At 41.6% G+C, this 21,170-nt stretch overlaps 1 protein-coding gene across 2 annotated transcripts in view; it reads left to right on the forward strand.

The window, feature by feature from the left end:
• The first annotated feature begins 7,931 nt into the window (after nt 1–7,931).
• Nucleotides 7,932–21,170, forward strand: part of mmp16a (matrix metallopeptidase 16a (membrane-inserted)) — an 80,301-nt gene continuing 67,062 nt past the window's right edge. For both annotated transcript variants that reach the window (XM_023398034.2, XM_023398035.2), the window contains exon 1: nt 7,932–8,400. In XM_023398034.2, coding sequence (XP_023253802.1) covers nt 8,275–8,400 — 126 coding nt within the window. In that variant the 5' untranslated portion in view covers nt 7,932–8,274. The remainder of the gene's footprint in view (nt 8,401–21,170) is intronic.

The raw sequence follows: 21,170 nt of genomic DNA on the forward strand, positions 1-21,170 counted from the left end.
ATGACTTTGAGATGGCAAATAGGTGACACGAAACAAATATGAATTATAAGGAAACTGTTCTTAGACTCAGGTCACTACATGCATAGTTTGAATGAATATATAAGTGCAACATGAATGTTTGAAGGTGAAGCATGTTAAAACCATGATAAAAACATGACTATGATGAAACAAAGCGGTGGTTAGCACTGTTGCCTCACAGCAAGAAGGTTCTGGGTTTGAACCTCGGGCCTGGGGCTTTCCCGTGTGGAGTTTGCATGTTCTCCCTGTGCCTTTGTTGGTTCTCTCTGGGTACTCTGGCTTCCTCCCACAGTCCAAAGACATGCAAATTAGGTTAATTGGTGACTCTAAAGTGCCCATAGGTGTGAATGTGATTCACTGATGTAGTAGCAAACAATTTCTAGTTGAGGTGAAAGGACTAGACTCGATTACATAAAGGTAACTTCCAGTCTTCCACACTCTACTACAGCACTCTGAACGGCTTCTCATGTGTAGCTATCTGTTATCAATAAGCTACAGGTAGTAGTGGTTTATCACATACCTGCATGTTTCTGTCTCAGTCCAGGATACAGGAACCTTGTTGTCTCCGCAAAGTGAATCTGGTTTCATGCTGGTGTGAAGCTGCCTGCACCACTAAGCTTATGTAAATATCTGTTCTCCTCAATGGCAATGTGTGGGCTGTAATCAGGTTATTTTTATACCAAGCCGACTCATTTCTGCTGTTTGTCTGAATTTCTGTGTCCAGAGTTTAAACAAGCCCAGCTCTGATGGTGCTCTATGGCAGGGACTGGCATCTTCGCTGGGTTAGTAGAGATCAGCTCTCACTTCCTAGAAGGAGATGCAGTCACATCACTGATGGAGCCAGAGTCCCAGATGTGCTGATTTCCTGTGTCATTTAGTCCTGAGAGCTCTGCCAAACCATGATTCAGAGAGACAAAATTAAAGGGTTTTAGCTCAGTGCATATGCAGTGCCATATTGGGTTTGATGAAATTACTTCATGTGTGGGAATGCATGAGAAAGTGTGAAAGGGTATGATACAAGCTGGAGAGAAAACGTATAGACCTTTCATGTTTTATTCAACTGAATTACTTAATGTGCATTGGCAGACTTGAAATTCAAATGGCTATAAAGCCACTGAAAAGTATGTATGTAACTTCTGGGGCTCTCAATGAGAACAATATCAAAAGACGGTGTTGGGTGATGTCATGAAATAGCATGGGATCATGGGAGTTGTTGTCAACCACTACCATTACTGTCAGCTTCTCCCAGTTTGGAGTCCTTCACTGTCGCTGCTAACCGTTAGAAGCACTGAATAATGTAGTTTCACATTAAAGTCAGTGTTTCACTGATGCTGTATGGCGGACATGAGATGTTGGAAGCTAATATTGCTGCTATTCTTTGTTTAAATTTTTTCTCTGTTAATTTAAGAACCAGACATTCAGGAAGCTTTTACCGGCTGCTGAATTATCCGCAATGTCCTTCTCTCCATAACAAATGGACCAGGGGATTAAAACCCACAGAAACGCCCAATAAAGCAGTTTCACTTTCAAAATCAGTGATTCGGTATGCTCCGGTGGCTCACTTGATGGAGCGCATACCACGAAGGCTTAATCCTATCTGCAGTGGCCCGGGTTTGAGTCCGACCTGTGGCCTGCATGTGATCCCCTTTCTCTCTCTCACTGTATCCAGATAAAGGCAAAAAGTGCCCAGAAAATAACATAAAAAAAAATAAATCAGTGATTCACAGATGCTTTTCAGCTGGTTACCTGCTTACCTTTGTTTCTTTAATAACTTTTTACTGGCTGATGAATTATCCACAGTGGTCTCCTCCTCTCCATAACAAACAGACCAGGTCATTAAAACTGGTAGAAATAACAAATAAAGAAGTTTCACTTTAAAAATCAGTGCTATGCTTACACTCTTTGACTCTTTTATCTCTAATAACATAAGATCCATATGTCCGATGACTAAAATCCGTCATCCAGTAAAATATAGTTGAAAATGACCAAGGTGTTAAAATGTATCTTATAAATTTGGCTTAATGTTTAAAAGTCAATATTGAGCTTCTAGCAGGCAACCATAACACCAACGCATGCACATAGGGGATATGATGTCGATGACATGTGACTTAATGAAACGGACCATTGCCATGATTAAAATCACCCAAATTTCTCTGGGTTTGAGAATTGCTGGAAACATTTGGGATAATGTATGTACACAACTCAAAAAATATATATCACACATGAAACAAAAATTAGAACCCAACTTATAATTCAAAAGGCTAAAGGTTTGTACATTACTACAATACCAACCCAACAACCAAGAAATCCTTTTAATGAAAATATCTTTATCAGCAATGTGAGATACATTAAGATTCTGGAGCTTGGCGTGAAGTAAACAAAAATTCAAACTATTCATGGTTTAGAAGAATTTCCATGTGAAAGAAAGCAACTCTGACATGGTGAAAAATTCCCCAAAATGACTCTGGGTTCAGTCTCAAATGAAGTGGTCCAACTCTGAAAAAGGCTCTTGTTGGACTGGAGCAGTGACTGGAGTGGATTTTAGTTGGCTGCAGCAGGCCACACGATAACACAGCAATCAATCTGAGACCTTGTTGAGAGAGCGTCTTGTCATTGTGCTTCCATCTCAACCCTGGAGCTTCATCTGGACAGAGAACGTGAACTTGGTGATCCCACCCAACCTCAGGCAGCCAGACATACCATGATGTGAAGTTTTACTCCCACAGAAGTGAAGGAAATGCCTGAGCAGATACAAACATTTGGAGGAAGTCTCTGTTTAAATTAGCGAGCAGTGCTCCACTGCAGACCGCTGGCCTTTCTTCATCATATCTTTTCTTTACTCCTCTGCTCGGAGAGAAAGGCAGACAAACTGAAGGCTTTGGATCCATGCTGCTAGGAGATACAGGAGATCTGACTGGGAGCAGGTGCAGCAGTTATAAGACAGTCGTGTTTGAAATGGGAGGCTTTGAAGATCCTGGCAAAGCTCTGCGCTGGTGGGAGGACCAGTTGGAAAGGGCAAGAACCTTTCAAAAAGGTTATTCAGGATTATCAAGTGAGAGAGGAAATAAGAGGAGGAGAGGAAGAGAGAGCTGGAAAAGGAGAGAGGAAGCCAGGATTAGAAAATGAGTCAACGGGCCAACAAACTTCTAAGTGAGCACAAGGGGAACAAAGAAAGGAAGTCAAACTTTCACACTGGCCACATGACTGTAAAGTGTTATCACAGCAAATTGCAGTGACTTGAATTCATTGGCACAACTTCTGTGTCAGTGCTTAGCTGCATGTTGTACTTTTCAGCTGTGTTCGTGCACTTTAGTCAAAGTGCATATTATATATATATTAGTCAAATATTCAACCAAAAGTGATGCAGATTACACATCATCCTCACTAATGTCAGAGAAACACACATATATTTGAAGGTTAAACATATGAATCAACACATTAAGTAACAAAAAGTCATGCATGTGCCCTTTTCTGCAATGTCATTGTGAAATGTGTGTGCATTTGGCAGGAGATTAGCAGTTGCTTTTGTACCATAAACCGCAACAGTAAAGGGTGGAAATATTGAAGCCTGAGATCAGGAGCATCTAGTGATCCCAGATGGAGGCCCTGGATTTGATGCAGTGATGGAAACTGGTGAGGAAGAAACACTAGTTCAAAGGCTGGATCTTGAAAACACTGATCAGTCTTGAAGTGATCCGTTTGATGTGTGTTTAGAGTTTTAGTGGCTGATAGATATGTTGAACTGATGGCTTTGGACAGAATATGCTCTTTCAATGATCCTATTTGGCTGATAAATAACATTAATGCTGTGTTGACCTAGTTTCCTTTGGGGGAAGTTTTACCTATATTCACTAGTGTCATGTAATATGAGGCTGTGCACTCATACTGCACATTTGGCATTTATCTAGAGTCTGGTTCATTTTGATTAGAGCCCGACTGATGAATCAGACAGGCCCACACATGTAACTACTAATGTGTAACCAGTGATCCATATTTAAAAAATTTTTTTTATAGAAATGACACATTTATATAGTAAAACTATATATATATGAAATTTTCACCCATTATGTAGTTATTGCTCTTTACTTCTGTATACAAGTATACTTTCACACAATGTTTTGAGTGAGAGGTAGACTCTGGCATAATCTTAACCTTGAGTAGAAATGTAAAATTTTCACACTGAGGTGTTTATCTGTTAGGCACTCCTTGGGTGATTTCTGTGTTTCATCACTTACGAGGTAAACTAGCCGTACCTGTGTCTTCCATAAATCTCAACACTTCTAACCGCGCTCGGCTGGGATGGAGGTAAATCAGCAGTTCATGAGTCTGCAGTCTACCTTGTTACATTCAGTGTGAAATAATGTGTTGGTTCTCTGAGCACAAACACATGCTTTATGCTTACGACCTGTGATGAACTGTGTCACATGTCACTGTCAGCCCCTCGCAGACAGTGTTTGTCACTTTTTGTGTGGAAATGTACAGTATATTAACTGTATTTCTGACTCACAGTGACAATGTTACTGTTTGTTTTTAAGAATCCACTATGGCAGTGTATCCCATCGAAAGTCACAGGTCACACAAGATAAACAGATAATACTGTTTTTCAGAGCTTTAAATTGAGTTTTCCTTTTAGTGTGACAGAGCGATGTCTCACAGTGGTAATACACTTTTAATTATTTAATTATTAATAATTACTCAAAATGTAACAGCAATTCTCTTGGATAGCAGTCACAGCATTTTCTGCTTCCATTTCACACACAGTGTTTGCTGTCTATACAATACACTGACACTACTGCTGAGAGTGGTATATACCAGGAGTGGGCCGTTACATGTATCCAGTATTTTAAAGATTTAGATTTTTACAGTATGGAGTGTTGAGCACCTTTAAGGACACAGAGTGCAGGACACAGTCTTCAGCATTCTTCAATGTATGAGCTGCAGTTCAGTATGTAGATAAGTGTGAAAGGCAGTGAGTCTATACAAGAGCTGGTATCAGCAGCAGTCCAGTGAAGTCCAGTCCAGTATATGGGTCTATACGGGTCAGCAGAGAGCGCACACAACTATGGTAACTCCAGAGGATAAAACTTGATTCACTCACTGCACTCGATTAAGGTTAATTTTGTCTTGTTTGTAATGCTTCCCAGATATGTCTGACAGTCTGTTTGGTATCATGTAAATGCTGAGTAGGCAAGAGAATATGAGAGCTGTAGTAGTGTCAGACTGTAGAGAGGAGGATGTGGCTATTTCCTGGAGGCAGAATGTACCAGTGTCGACAAAACTCACTAGTATCAAAGTATCAGTGGAAAACATTAGTTTGTTCATTATGTGCCAGGACTCCATGACACCTACTGGAGACTGACTGGTACTACTGACTAACAATGCCAGGTGAAGAGTGAGAGTTCCTTAGAGGAGGTGGTGAGGTGTGTGTGTGTGTGTGTGTGTGATAATAATAATGAGTTGTGTACATTACATACTCTACATACGTAATGTGTTTACAAGTAAAATGGAAATGTTGGTTGGATTGTATAAAGCAGTAATGTGCCTTCACAGTGTCACAGTACAGGGCAGTATTTAGCCAACGCAGTGTTACAGTATTTACTACATGCTGTGTTGTGCTAGACAGCATGACCCATGTAGAATTAGCAGTGCAGGTGATGATACAGATGGTGAATGGATGAATTACAGTTGTACAGAGTTGTACAGTCTGATGGCTACAGGAAGAAACGACCTGCAGTAGTGTTACCTCCTGCAGCAGGGCAGGAGCAGTCTGCTGCTCAGTGGACTCCTAGGTAGGACGGGTTCTTCATGACTGCTTACACCTTTGCCAGCATCTGCCTCTCTTCCACCATCTCCACTGTGTCCAATTTCTCCTCCAGGAGAGCCGACCTCTCTTCGGCTGTGATACTGCTGTCCCAGCACACAACTGAATAAAAGATGGCAATTGACACCACAGACTGATATAAAGTCCTCAACAATTGTGTCTAACAAGAAAGGACCTCAGCCTCTTCAAGAAGAAGAGTTGGCTCTGGCCGTTCTCATCTAGCTCGTCCATGTTCGCCTCCCATCCGAACTTGTCATGCAGATGACCACTCAGGAAATTGTAGGTGTTAACCACCTTGATGCTCACAAGCTGGATGGTGACAAGAGCTGGAGGAGACTTTTTCTCCACCAGCTCCTTTGTCTTCCCGGTGTTAAGCTGTAGATGGTTGTTCTGAAACCAGTTCACAAAGTTGTTCAGCAGGCTCCTGTATTCCTCCTCCATCCCCTCATAATACACCTTACAATAGCAGTGTCATCTGAGACCTTCTGTAGATGACATGTCTCAGGAGCATTTCTGACATCAGAGGTGTAGAAAGTGAAAAGGAAGGGAACAGTCCCTTGTGGAGCACCGGTGCTGCTCACAGTCTGCTCTGACACACAGCTCTGTAGTCTCATGTACTGGGGCCTGCCGGTCAGGTAGGCAGTGATCCAGGAAACCAGGGCAATGTCCACCTGTGCTTCACTCAGCTTTTCCCTCAACAGGAGGTGTTGGATGGTATTAAAAACACTGGAGAAGTCAAAGAACATTACTCTCACAGTGCTCCCAGCCATCTCCAGGTGTGAATAGGCTCTGTGCTGAAGCTAGATAAGAGCATCCTCAACCCGCACATGTGGCTAGTAAGTGAACTGTAGGGAGGGGTTCACTAATATCGCAGTGCAGACCTGGACCCAGACCCTGCCCTATCCGGACCCGGAGCTATAACCTATAAATTATTGAGAAATATTAAATTTTGAAAGAGTGTTTCTATTTTAACCACTTTTCTGGCCTTTACACACTGGTCATATGAGGCAACTCAGCCAATCATTATGACTTGAGTCAGTCAATGAGATACACACACAGAGGAGCCACCTTCCACAACCTTTGCTTGAGGAAATTTTGTTCAACTGAACCTCTTTGAATTTAAATTAAATACCCCTGCCATATGCTTTACACATGAGACAGGATCAGTATGCTTCGTGTATACGAAGGGACTGGACCTCGATGAGACCTTTTCCTGTAAAAGGCTTGGGACCTTGATCACGTCAGTTTGTCTACAGTAACCACGGTGACAGTCCTGATGGCATCATCATCATTATCAGCTACTGGAAGCCAGGCTAAGGCTCAGCAGGATTACTCAGTCAGACTGAGGGTTATAGTTATCTGAAGGCAGCTCTGAGCCTATCATCGCCCTCTGGTGGAGTTGAAGGATTTGTAAAACAAATACAGTAAATAACACTCACACACAGACACACAAATACAGTGATACAACAGGCAGTTTTGTACTTGAAGAGATAAAATCAATACGTAAGAAAATACATATATGAAACAAAGGATGTTTTTGAACACCCTGCTGTATCCTCTTATAGAACTGACAGTGTGTTTAACTTACTGATAGCTGATATTAAAGCAATGCTTCAACGACATGTCCTGATGTTGCTGCTTGCTGTAAATTCCGAAGCTAGGCCTGTGACTCACCTTTGTTACTGCAGTCTTCCCATTTTGTAAATGATAAATGTGAACAATAATCAAAATAGCCCATTTTCAGCACTGTTCTGAAACCTTTACCTGTAGCCTCATGTTGAAGCTGTTTTTGGGAAGTGAAATATTCACATTCTGCTCTTATTTGGAAAGTTCTGACCAGAATTTGTTTTTGTTTTTGGAGACTGAACGCATTGCTACTGCTGATGTCAAACTGTCAGGATGAGGACTGGTTTGAAAGGACAGACTGGTTTGACAGGACAGGCTGGTTTTACAACAGGACAGACTGGTTTTGGACGACACACTGGTTTTAAAGGATACACTGGTTTTACAGGACACACTGGTTTCATTGGAGAATTTGGAAGAGGAGTGGGATGGGGGCGCTCGGAGCGCACATGCGCACTCGGTGGGAAAAACGATTGAAAACGGGCAGCTATGCCGCGCGGTGCAGAAAACGGGCTGGACGCGTCCGCTTGGAACAACGGCCGGTGTATCGGAGGACTGACCCGGGGTCTGCGGGACTGAAAGGCTGCTGACAGGCGTTAACAGCTAATTTTGCCGGGGGATAACCTCCTGAATCCGCGGAGAAAGCTGCCGACTCCGCTCCTCCCGCTTCCCCTTTCTCTCTCCTGCTTGAGAGACACCGACACATCAGCTATGTTGCTGCTAAACGTGTAGGATTTATTCCCGTCGTCCGCGAGTGAACCGACTGTAAATAAAAGCGAACAGAGACAGAACGCGATAGCAGCGGGTCCACTATGGTTTTACTAGCGCTCCGCAACAGGAGATGTCTACACAGCTGCTGTATGGGGACGCTGTGTTTGCAGTTGGTGCTGTGGATTTTATGTGCCGTGAACGGAGAGGAGCAGCCGTTCAGTGTGGAGGTAAGAACCAGCAACTGAGTGTGCTGACAAGACCAGGTTTCAGTAACGGAATAAGAGACGCGCCTCCCGGGCCGTCAGTCTGCATTACTGGTGTCTAATGTCGAAATAAACATGTATCTCAGACACAGTATAGCGTTGATTGTGTGTTCATCATCATCAACAACAACAGCAACAACAACAACAACAACAACAACAACAACAACAACAACAACAGGGTCTTTGTGAGGTACCAAGCAGCATTGCTGCCTAGTTCCATCCTTTTCTACACTCCTGAATTTTCCTTGATGGAAATCAGTAAGTATCACTGTTTGTGATCATCTGGGTTGCTTTGTTAACCTTTCATCTGTCAATAGCAACAGCTTCACTATCATATCATCAGATGGAAAATGTCCTCACTGGACTGGTTTAATTCAGTCAATTGTCGCACTGTTTTCTCCACGTATTCAAAAAATACTATTCAGTAGCCTACTAAGTCATGGGAACAATGTGGGCAGACTGATAAGATTTTAAGGCAGAGATAAGATTTCTGATATCCCAACTTAATGGACTGGTAAAAGTGTTTTGCCAATAAACTCAATGGAGCCTTTAGAAAATAATCCTTTTATTCTTCTTGCCTTTGGTTCAATACTCAGAACTAACACAAGCTTTGCTCCTTTGGGAAAAGAGTGAAATGTGGGTTTTATCAAGGGCATATCTGACTCTTTTACATCCTTTATTTCCATATTAAAGCACTGCTGTTAAGCCAATGCTGAATGCATAAAGCTATCATAAAGCTGCACCCCAGAACCCTTCGCTGTCTCTCACACTTGGCTGCACACACACACACACAAACACAGACACCACACAGGAACATCCTGCAAGTCTACTGACAGTCATTCACATCCTACATCCACGTCTCTACATGATTTGCACACTTGGCATGCTACACTGTTCCATTTGGAAGGCAGAGGGGCAGCAGATTTAGTCCAGATGCTACAGGTTAGTCAGTTAAAATGTCTGAGCTCACATGACAGAAAGAGGAAGAAAGTCAGAGAAACACAAGGAAGTTGTTCTTTATAGTCTCCAGGTGTATATTAATTTATACTGGAACATCGTTGTTGAGTGTTTGTCCTGAATTAAGTGAAGCAGCTTTTCTCAGAAGCACCAAATCCATGCTGTTCAATAAGGTCCAGCCTCATCTTCTAGTGTAAGACATGATGCACCATGTCAATTAAAGTGTAGTTTTTGTATCATCATCACCATTGTACTTAAAATCTTATTGATTATTTCACATATCTTTCACTTGCATGTAATTATCCTCCCCAGCCCTAGTGTCTCTTCTTTCTTTTCCAAGCTTTTCTCTGATGTTCTGTCAGTATGAATATGCTCACAGTACTCTCATCCTTGCTGTTCCTCATTGTCTACTTGTTCTTTAGAAACGTTACAAGTGTAGTAAGTCAGTCTGTGGCAGCCAAGTGACTTGCAAACTAAAGTCTTAACTGTTTGTCTTTTAAATGAGAGATTTGTGCTGAGGGCTTTGGGTAAAACATGATTTAAAAATCAATTTTCATACTAGTCAGTACTTTTGTTGCATGTGTGAGATTAAACGCATCATAAGATGATGTGAATGTAATTTGGTGGCAGCCTCCTGCTAAGAATGTAAAGACACTTGTCAGTGCATTTTCCTGCCAAGAGAATGTAGGATTGACTAAACTCTAAACTAAACGTGGTAACAGTAGCTTCAGATCTGTGATCACTGTGATTCAGCTGCCTGACATCATCGTATGTGAGAAGGATGTCAAAGCCTCCTCATGTCAGAAGTCTTTTCTTTGCCGAAAGTGGGCTTTTCTGTAATGTGAGACATTTATGGCCCCTAATTAAACCATTGTGGTTGTCCTGAGTATACTGGAGGATGAGGACTGTTAAAACTGCTGCAGATTGTGTGAATAATGTTTACCCAATGTTGTCACAACTATTGAGCTTGAAACTTTGAGGATTTGAGCATCAAGTTGGCTTTAAACTGACTAGTTTTTCCAGTGGAGCCAGAAGCATCAGAGGGCGATTGTGTTGGGAAAGAATCCCACTATACTGTAACACTTGGTTTTATCAGAGGTAGCTGAAACGGGTCCCTTACAGTCAGTGCAGTGCAAACAGTGTTGTCACGCATTTGTCCTGCTTCATAGTCCAGTCCATTTGAGTTGGGCTACAGATACAGAACATTATGCAGCCAGCAGGAGGATGACCAGTGTGTCTCTCTATGTCTGCCACATTGAAAACCACTGCTGGTCTGGAAAACCTGTGGAGACTGGACTGATTTCCCTGGAGCCCCGTACTTATTATGATTGTGTGTATATGTGTGTTTGTCTCTGTGCAGTTACACTACAGGTTATAGAGGGTGATAATGAAGAGAGAAATAAGTATTTCCTGTAAATTACAGGTGTGGTTTGAGGTGGGCGGTCAACTTGAACCTGCCTAGTACTTGCTGGTGTGACTGTGGTCTTTTAGGAAACCTAACTGGTCCCCCATTGATTGGCTGCCGTTCATTTTCGGCCAATTTTCATTAAACTTACGTATTAGTAGATTGGAATTAATGCTTCTAGTCACTGATCACCTTAAAGCTGGTCACCTGTGGTTAATACTCTGGTATCTGTGGCTGAGAGAAGTACTGTGTGCTGTGTAATGTAGTCCCACCTCCCACCTTATTCAATGCGCCAGTGCATGTGAGACTGATATAACCTACGCCATCTGCAATGCATGCCAAAAATTATCGTAATCTGCCGTGGATTGGTTGATCTCACCCATGGATTGGAGTTGGTAAAAAAAACGGTAAAAAAAACGTGATCAGTGCATCCCTAGTCCTTATTAATTTGGCATGGAAAACTAATCAATTCATGTGACAGTCCCTTTCAATGGCTTCTCAGCAGGGCCATGTAGAGTAGGTGGACTGTGCGAGCTGGTTTGTATGTGACTCAGAGTAATTAAAAGAGAGACCATGGATGTTGAATTTCTTTTTCCTGTCTGTTCACACTCCAGAAATTGAGTTTTCACAAATGCACAGACATCCTGAATTATCTTCAACTGTCCACTCATTTTGTGCACATTGGTGGTTCTGAACTCCTCATGGTGCTCCAGGGTTTCAGTTCAAGGTAAATAAACACGTGTTGAAAGGCCAGTGCACTGCTGAAACTGTTGCTCCTGTGCTGACTCTGCATTGGATTTACACTACTTTCAAGTTTATAGTTTAAGCTTTGAGGGCAGGCACCATGTGACTGATATGTTAATTTCCATCTGTCTTACAGCCGATTCAGTGCTCTGTAGTGCACCTTCTCTTCATTGTAGTGTACCCTCTCTTCATCCTGCTGGGATTTGAGATATTCTGACTCATGGGTTATGTTTCTCCAGGAACACAGCAACAACAGCAGCAGCAGCTTCATAGGCAGCCCCAGCTGCCTATGAAGGCAGCGGGGCCTCATGAGCATGGCACCGCCTTGGTTACACTCAGTGTTTCAGAGAGAGGCATCAGGTGGAGCGCTGCCCTCTGAGTTATATTAAGTGTTTGAATCATGCAACTATGCTCACCAGAGACAAAGCACACAGATAATCTGCTGTGAAACAAAGAGAGCGCAAAGTTTCTGTAGTGTACTCCATCTGTGAACACATCCTGTCTCAGATGGATGATATCTGTTCCGTCTGTGTGTCTGTCTGTCTGTAAGCTACCTATTAAGTCTCTGGTCAGATTTCTGTTAGATATAGTGATGGAAAGATGGAACCTGAGTCAAAATAGTAGTGCTGCACCTAGGGCTGGGCGATAAAACGATTATGGCAAAATTATTTTCCTCGATAGAAACATTAAACATGTTCGATATAATTAATTTCCATGCTTATAGCACTCCACAAATGAATCACGAATGGCCAGTCATGTCGCAGGAATAGAGGTCTGCATTGTGAAAGTTAGGATGCATGGTGAGAGGTATAAATACCGGCATGTGATATTATTTACAGACGCACACAGTGGCTTGAAGTTGGAGTGGAGTATGCAAATAAGGCGAAATAAGCAACACTGCAGAAAAAGCAGAACGAAGCTTGGAGAACGAAGATATCGTTGACAATAGAGGCCACTCAACTTCAGTAGTTTTGAGGTGTTTTGGCTATTTAAAGTCTGACAAAAAACAGAGCAATGTGCACTGCACACTGTGCCAGAGACACGTCGCATCAAAGACAGGCAACATCACAAAACTGTTTCATCATTTGTAACAGTGTCACCCGTCAGAACACACAGAAAGTAAGAAATCACAGGCCCAAATGAGTATTAGTGGATCCTCGACGAGCACTAGGCCAGTACCCAGTGCAAATCTTCTATATCTATTTATTTTTATTTATTTATTTATTTTGCAGTCTGATCATGTTACATGTGTGCTGTATCACACTGCGAACTTAATTTTCTATTTACTTTGTTGAGTAAAAAAGACCTTGATTTCAATCATGCATATTTTATCATATTTTGAATGTTTACCTCAGTGTTTTGTTTTTGTTTTTGTTTTTTTCGGGCTTTTTGTGCCTTTATTGATAGTGCAGTCGAGAGAGACAGGAAATGGGGAGGCAGAGAGATCGGGAATGACATGCAGCCAAGGGCTTGTCCGATGTGGGACTCGAACCAGGGCCATCTGCAGCGAGGACTGTAGCCTCTACACATGGGGCGGATGCTCATCCAACTGAGCTTACCTCAGAGTTTTTAAATGTTCTGCTATTTGGCAAGTGTAGAACAGTTTAAAACCACAACTGACTGGTTTCTTCAACTTTCACTCAGAAGCAAAAATCTGCCTTTAAACCTGAAAGAAATAACGATGTGGCATTTATTGACTGATATGGACATTTTTATAATGATAAGTTTTTTTTCAGTTAGTTGTTTGGATCCAAACTAATGAAAATGAACCTAATAATTTCACAGAGCCTGCAGTGATGTCTTGAGATTGCTCTTTGTATTTGGCCAATAGTCTAAAAGTTCACCACAACATGAGACTGGAAAAAGTGTTGAATCCCCACGCTGCAGAAGCTAGAACATTCAAATGTTCGATGTTTTGGCTTTAAAGTGATAGTTCAGGTAATTTGATGTGGGATTTTGTGAGGAACTTTAAACATTATAGTCAGTGTATTACCTGCAGGAGATTCGGATCAGTGCCCTCGAGTTTAGACAAGCAGCTGTGAGTACTGCCACAGAAGCTGAGTGATGTTCTACTGTGGACCGCCCTGGCTGCCAAAACGATTGACTTAAGGTTTCATCTCTACACAAAGCAAGTCATTAGACTTTGTCTATGGTTGACAGAGACTTACCATCACTAAATTTAGATTGAACTGTTAACTGTTAATAGAAATTATAGATGATAAAGTGCCTCTGTTGTTGTTGATGGAAAAATTGCTGTTATAGATGTCTTTGTGACACATCTGCTTGCGTGCAATCATGATATTAATTTCCAAAGTGATGATTCAATGATTTGTGTTGGTACTAAAGTAGCCTAATGAAATATATATATATATAAAAAAAGAAGTTATATCTTACTTTGTGGGATATGTGAAGCCACAGCCAGCAGATCTTAGCTTAGCATAGCACAAAGACTGGATGCAGTGGGGAGCAGCTGACTCGGCATGGTAGTTAGAGTTGTTGCTATGCAGATTTTTGTTTTAAACTTAAGACACCGCCAGGCTAGCTGTTTCCCCGTTTCCATTCTTTATGCAAAGCTAAGCTAATGTGACCTATTCCTTTAATGACTCTGAACAGTGTAGACAGACCAACAGAGCTCAGTGTATGATTATGAGTTTATGTGTGTGTGTATTTAGAAATGAGAAACATGTTCTCATTAATACACAGGTTTTAGTTTTGGTCCCACTGTAACTACTGATGCTGCTCTCAGCACTGAGCCAAAGCAAACTGCTCAGCACTGTTGCCACTATGTGGGGAGTGGTAAGTTCCATTCTTGTCACATCTCAGGTTACCAGTTGGCATGCTCAGCCTCTGAGTGGCATCTGGGTAATGGAAAGCAACTGATATGTATATGTAAATATATGTGTATGGATGTGTGTTTTCTGAGTGTAAACAGAAATCCATGGAATTGACAGACTTGCATGGATTTCTGTTTACACACAGTTCTCACTTTTAGTGTGTGTGTGTGTGTGTGTGTGTGTGTCATATTTAACATTGGCCAGTGGCTTCACTGCCCTCCCTGCCTTCAGGGCTGTGACTGGTAACCACAGTCCTGTAGGTCACCAGACCAAAGTCAGGACTTACATTTGTGCTGAAATTTAACTGCACCGAATTCAAAACTGTGTTAAAACAATGTGAAAGATCTGATTTTCTATTTTTGGTGATAAGCGCTCACTGGCATGCTGTTTTTGTGCTGCTTTTCCCAGAAATGGCTTGGCAGTCAAACAGTGTACATGGTGCTTTGGTGTGTTTTTTCTTGAACTTTCTCTTAATGAAGTTTGAACGTTCCGTTTCTTTGCTGTGCCCTGGTGGTTATCAGCACTGATATTAACAACTTAACTACTCCACACAATTATCCAGAATAATCTCAAAGAAATTATTCATCACTGCCTTTGCAGTCAAATCTTTTTCCCAGTGTTCCCTCCCAGATACTCTTTCACATTTAAATAGGAATATTATTCTTTTATTTTCTTAAAAAAATTACACCCTTACCTATAACAAAGTAGAAACTGTTGCTGTTTCTGTGCAGCCATATTTCTTCCTATATACACTTTTTATGTATGAGCTCACCTTCTGTGTCTGAGGGCATGCAGGCATATTTATGAGTGTGTTTATACTTGTGTGCTTCGCCCTTGTTTCTCACTGAGCAATCATATGGATTGCAAGAACACAAGCACACACTCGCGCACACAGCTTTCTTGACGTCATTTGGCTTTGGTAAGAGAGCAGATTTCTGAGCCACTGGGGTGTCTGTGTCAGTCTGTTCACCCAAACTTAGAGACATACAACAACACCTGCACTGACCTAAATGATTCATAATCTCACACACACACACACACACACATACACACAAACACACACACACACACACCTGATTTTCCTCAGCAGCATCTTTTTATTGTTCTGAATATTTCTTTTTGAGATGTGTCTTTGGTCACAGCTTACTGAGCTGTTAAATCTTCAATGTGACTGACAACTGCAGCATTAGATGATGACAGTGGGGAATCATATATGAGGCTGTCAGTTAAGCTTTTGACAGAAATGTATGTGTGTGTGTGTGTTTATTTTTTACACGGCTCCATCTTGTGAGTCATGGCAACCGTTTCAATCTATAATTGCAATCTGTCTTCTACAATGTAATCACATACCAGTTTATGAATATGTGATCACTGTGAATCCCAAAAATGAACATAAGTGAAAACCTGAACATCAGTCAACCTGATTGAGATTGTGTCTTGCACAGGGAGTCTATAAACCATCATGCTGTCAGACATTATGATCCAGACATTACTTTTGTCATTCTTCAACATCTTAAGTCATCAAAATGCTCTGGAGAGACAGATTACTGAGCAGCATGTATCATCAGGCTGTGACCTTTTTGGCTGACATTTTTGTGACCTTTTGTCCTAATGGGGCAACTGAGATGGTGAACATTGCATGCATAAAGCATTTCTATAGTGTGTCCATGTGTGCATGTGTGTGTAAATATGTACCAATGCACTGCCAGGTCATGAAATGCAGCTGATAATTCTGGTGCCATTAAATGTGGTGTTCAGTCTCATGCAAATTCAGAATCAACAGTATGTCCAGCAGTTTAAAGTGTGTGTGCATGTGTGTTTGTGGTTAATGGTGTGGGCAGGAGGGCTGTGGTTGCCTTGACGACCCTGGCACACTCGTCAGAGGTTCAGCATGTAACCGTTGAATAATTCAGGGTGGTCTGATGCCGCAGGCTTTCCCAAGAGGCCAGGATCATGTTGCCCCAAGTCACTTGGACTGAGAGTTCCCAGTTGCTGTGTCCCAGCTCTGCTACTGGACAGATAGATTCACTTTTTACCCCCACTGCCTGCCCCCTCCGTCTCTGTTTTGTTATATAGTCAAAAAGCTGCATGGCATGGATGGGTCAAAGTTTTCTTGAATACTTAAAAATATACTGTAACCTACAGTAACCCCTGAAAAATAGATGTGCTTACTAGTGGTACTTGGAAATTGCTGTTGTTGCTGTAAATATTTTTCTTGTTATTCCTGATAAATACCACAGCTGGAATGATTAACGTGTGATTTCTTCTTCAACCTGAAGTTTGTACTAATTAGTCGAGCTGTTATTTGTGGTAGAAAAAGGACTTGGGGCAAGGTTGTCCTCTGCTGATTTTCTATCCTAGCAGGGGGCTAATTGTATTCACTCAGCCTCCCTGGGTGTAAAGCAGTTACTGATTAGATGAGAAGAATGGAAGCAGCAGGGTTTTTGGTGTCTATGGCCAGTACTGACAGGAACTTGCCCATAGCAAAGGAACCTGGTGGAATTTTGTAGCCTACAGGCAACATTTCTGTTCTGCCAGCACGTCACTTGTCACATAGAGTAACTCACCTGTGTCACTTGTGGCAAATGTCTCAGTGTGACCACATCTGCTAAATTACTGTGGAAGATTATCTTGAAGTTTAAGTTTGCATTCGCAGTTTGGACACACAGATCAAGCCCACCAGCACCCAGTGGTCATCTGCTTATTCCATACAAGTAAAACATGGTGTTTGATTTTGAGGATAAATATACCACAATATTTCAGCCATGTTTATCATGAGTTTAGGACAAAAGAGGCTCAAGTAGCAATATTAAGAGCTGATGGGTTTATTCTTTTATTCATTCTATATGTGTATATATATAGTGTACAGCAATATCTCATATTTATTGCTCCAGAAACCTGAAACAATTCTCCCAAAAATCATCATCATAAGCATTATGAAGCTCTTTTCATATTATATCCATTATAACTGGAGGTTGTTTTTAAAAAATAATAAATAAAACCTTTATTCGGTTTGAAACATCCAGGTCCAAGAAGAACCAAAGCCTGCATTAATTTAACATTTGTTTGTATTTGAAAAGTCCTGTAAACCTGCAGCAACAGTGTGTGTGACTGAGTGATACTGTTCAATATACAAGCTAATAAACCTGTGTGTAGCTCAGGCTCGTCAACACTCTCCACTCTCCAGATGAAACATTCATTGACGTCTGTGCCAAACCTGCTCTGATCACAAGCATTCAGAAATTTTGTAGAACAGTCTGAGTTTGATTCCTTTCAGCGTAGCTGTGTGTGTGACAGGACTTGGCTGAGTGTATGTGTGTGTTGTCACAGAAATGGATATGGGCCAGAGTAAGAGCCACTCAAGCTCATATTAGTATTTTCTTTCTACTGTTTATGTTGTCATCATATGTTCTATAGGAAGGACATGGTGCTAGTAAGATGTAGATGTAAACTTTGGACTGAATCCAGACTTTGACTCCGTTATATCCTACCAGTGGCGATTGCTCTAAGACTGCAAGGGAAGCTCAGCTTCCCCTAAAATGTCAACAAAATAAGTGGTCAAATATGTACTGTTGTGTGTTGTGTGAACATTTCATTGACTAAATATGCGCTAGAACACGTTCATCTTTTGTTCAGAATCAGCTACTTATCACAGGTAACCGACACGACTTCCTTCTCATTCATCCCCGCAGCGCCACAGAGCTTTACACAGTGTGGATGCCGAGCATCTACTGACTTCATTGGGGAAGCATAGAGTGGGTTGTTCCACTGCAGCGAAACTAGACGGTCATTGGATAAATGCTGGGCTTTGTCCTGCCCATCGGACGCTCAGCGTCTCTGGGGGTCTATGGGACAGTGTGCTGGCCCGGACGTTCGGCTTTTGCATGATGATTGGATGATCTGTCTGAGGCTGAGTCCCTTTTTGATTGACAGCGAAATCAGCGAATCAGCAATCTTGAAGTATAAGCATCCACCGGAGCAATTTTCAAGTTTTTAATTCCGTTGTTCGGAGTTGATCTGGAGACATTACTGATCCTCAGCGACTTTGTCTTTGTTAAAAACGACTAGCGTTGTGTTTGGCGACTCTCTTCTGTCACTCTGCGATTTATAAATTTATCTGCGATAAACAAACGGACACATTTTATGATGTAGGCCGAAAATGATCTTCCCCTCATTATAAGACCAGCAGCCGCCACTGTATCCTACTGCTTGGTAACATGTAACAGTTAGTGTCAGATTAGTAGGAATACAACATGGAACAGCTGAGATGTAACTGTCAACAAGAATCACCTGCTGTGATGTTTTAATCTGTCTTCAAATAAATCCTCATTCAACATCTCCCTGCGTTCTCAAACTGTGAGAACTGTCGGCTTTTCACTACAAACCTGAATCTAATTCAGTGGAACTCGAGTCAAAACTGAGGCACTTAGCAGACTGAGTGGCCGAGGAAGTTGGAGCATGGAGCATGGCAGAAAAATGGTCACTAAAGCCAGTTCCGAAAGTCTACTAGACTAAATTTATGGTTTTTATGGTTTCTAAAAAAGTCCTATTGTCCTAAAGTTGGTGAAAGAATAAAAGTTTGTCAGCATTTCCAAACACAATTTACTGAACTGTTGAGGCCCCTGCTGTTACTTTTACACTCTGTGGCTTCTCCTTAAATTTTGAGCCACTTTTAGAGTCAGTCTAATCAAAAGTACAAGTTAACCTGCCCTGTCCACTGCTCTCCATCAACGGTTTATCTGATCACATTATCTGCAGCACCTTTGGATATGGTCCCTGTAACCTGAGGGGGCCAAACTCCGTTCAGCTCATCAGCCACTGCACGCTGTCAGCGTGTTGCCATGCCGACTGGGTTTCCTGAGGCACGTCTCATCCATAATAGAGTGATTACACCGCCTCGCAGGTTGGCCTTTTGATGGCACCCATAGGCTAATTAGCCCACCTTCTGCTCTTCAGGTGGCAAGACAGGCTGGCTGGAGGAGGGGTGGTCCGGGGACATGAACGCTGCCACTTCACCTCACTTCAGTGCTTGTGTGAGGCATCTATCAGAAGACAAGGCGTCTGAGTCAATCCAGTACTTGCCCCTATTTCAGTGGGCAATGAAGATGCATGTTAATTTGCTCATGTGTAGTGCCTAGGGCTGACAACCTTGCTGGTTCTTTTATCAGTACTAGAAAAAGCCAGGGAATAAAATTAGTTGATCAGTGTCCAACACACACGCACGCACACACAACCACACACCAGGGAAGTCACACCATGTTACAGTGAGCTAAGTTACATCGATGCTCATTACTGTAAGTGCAATAAAACCTTTGTGAGTAAAAAGCTAATGAGACTAATTTATCAGAGCACCTGTTCAACAAACACACATCTGAAGAAAATCAATATTTCCAGCTTTGCCCTCAGCCTCCATCCACCGTCACTGTTTTAGCTGTAATGAGCTTGTTAGGCTAAAAGCAAATTGTTATGACCAAGCTAAAACTAAAGCTGACTTTCTGTATTCTAGCTGTTTAGCCTTAATTAGTCTTGTATATTAAATTCTGTCAGCCCCCCCCCCACCACCACCACCACCATCTTACCTGGCCAACAATGAATCAACATCAGCAGTAAGAGGGAGGATAACAGACTTGACAGTGACTGTTAAACTTTCTTTTTAAATTCACTCAATACTCACTCTATGATTGATATGATTGATTTTCAGGAAGGATTACACTTTTTCTAAACATCACTGTTACTGTAACTGAAACAATATTTTGTTGAATAAAAAATAAGAATAAAATCCAGTCCTGTTCTGAGTCTGTCATTTTTCTTGCACAGTAATAATAAAGAACCAATAGAAGCAGTAGTGTAGATAAAATCCTGGTCACACCAATCCTTAATGTCTGTTTGCTGATAGCACAGGCTGAGTTTACGTGACATGACTTAGCTACGTTTGCTTCTGGCTTTGTTGGAAACTATTCTGTTCCTGAAATGTTTTAAATGTAACTTGATGAGAGCCTCAGCAAAAAGAAAATTGTATTTCTCCCCCTCTCTCTTTTAGAGCAGCTATGAAGGCCTACATTTTAAACCAACAAACAAATTTTTATTTTTTTTTTCCTCCATGTGACAGGTGAAAAAGAAATGTTCTCTGTAAAGAAGAGTGTAGAGCTTAGAGCTGAGGCTTAAGGAGCGTGAGAGAGATCTACTTCAAAGTGCAGTGAAATCAAGTGTGGAGAACCCAGAAATGGGCCCGATGCATGTCAGACATTTCAGCCACCACGCTAGTGGACTCCTTATTTTTCCACTTCAAGAGCGCCTTGATTTCTGGACAACTTTGACCTCAGTATACCCCTTTACTCTTTCAGGAAGTGGTCCATATTTTTCTAACATGACTATCAGCTTACACACAAGGAGCTGCTTTAAATCAGTTGATTTCTGGTCTGTGTCAGAGTTGCGGTAAAAGTCTGAATTGAACAAACAAATGTGGCAAAATTATTTCTGCTTAAACTAGAAACATTTTCATCATGACAGTTACATGTTTTTCCACAATATTCGACATGTCCTCTGTCTAAACAGGGTCTAACTGATTGTTGTTGTTATCTTTACTGCAGATTCAGTGTAGTTATCAGTTTAAATTTTGGGAAATTCCACTTCATAGATGAGAAGATTGATAAAACTCACATATTGAAAGCTTGAAATAAGCATGGCTAGCTGCTCCCAGTCTTTATGCTAAGCTAAGCTTAGCATAAAGACTTAGCTTCATATTCATAACAGTTAGAATCATGCCAATCTTATAATATAACTTGTGCAAAGAC

Source organism: Seriola lalandi, unplaced genomic scaffold (assembly GCF_002814215.2).
Source record: "Seriola lalandi dorsalis isolate HSWRI2012SDOR001 ecotype SW California unplaced genomic scaffold, Sedor1 jcf7180002054972, whole genome shotgun sequence".
In the NCBI taxonomy this organism is placed as follows: domain Eukaryota; kingdom Metazoa; phylum Chordata; class Actinopteri; order Carangiformes; family Carangidae; genus Seriola; species Seriola lalandi.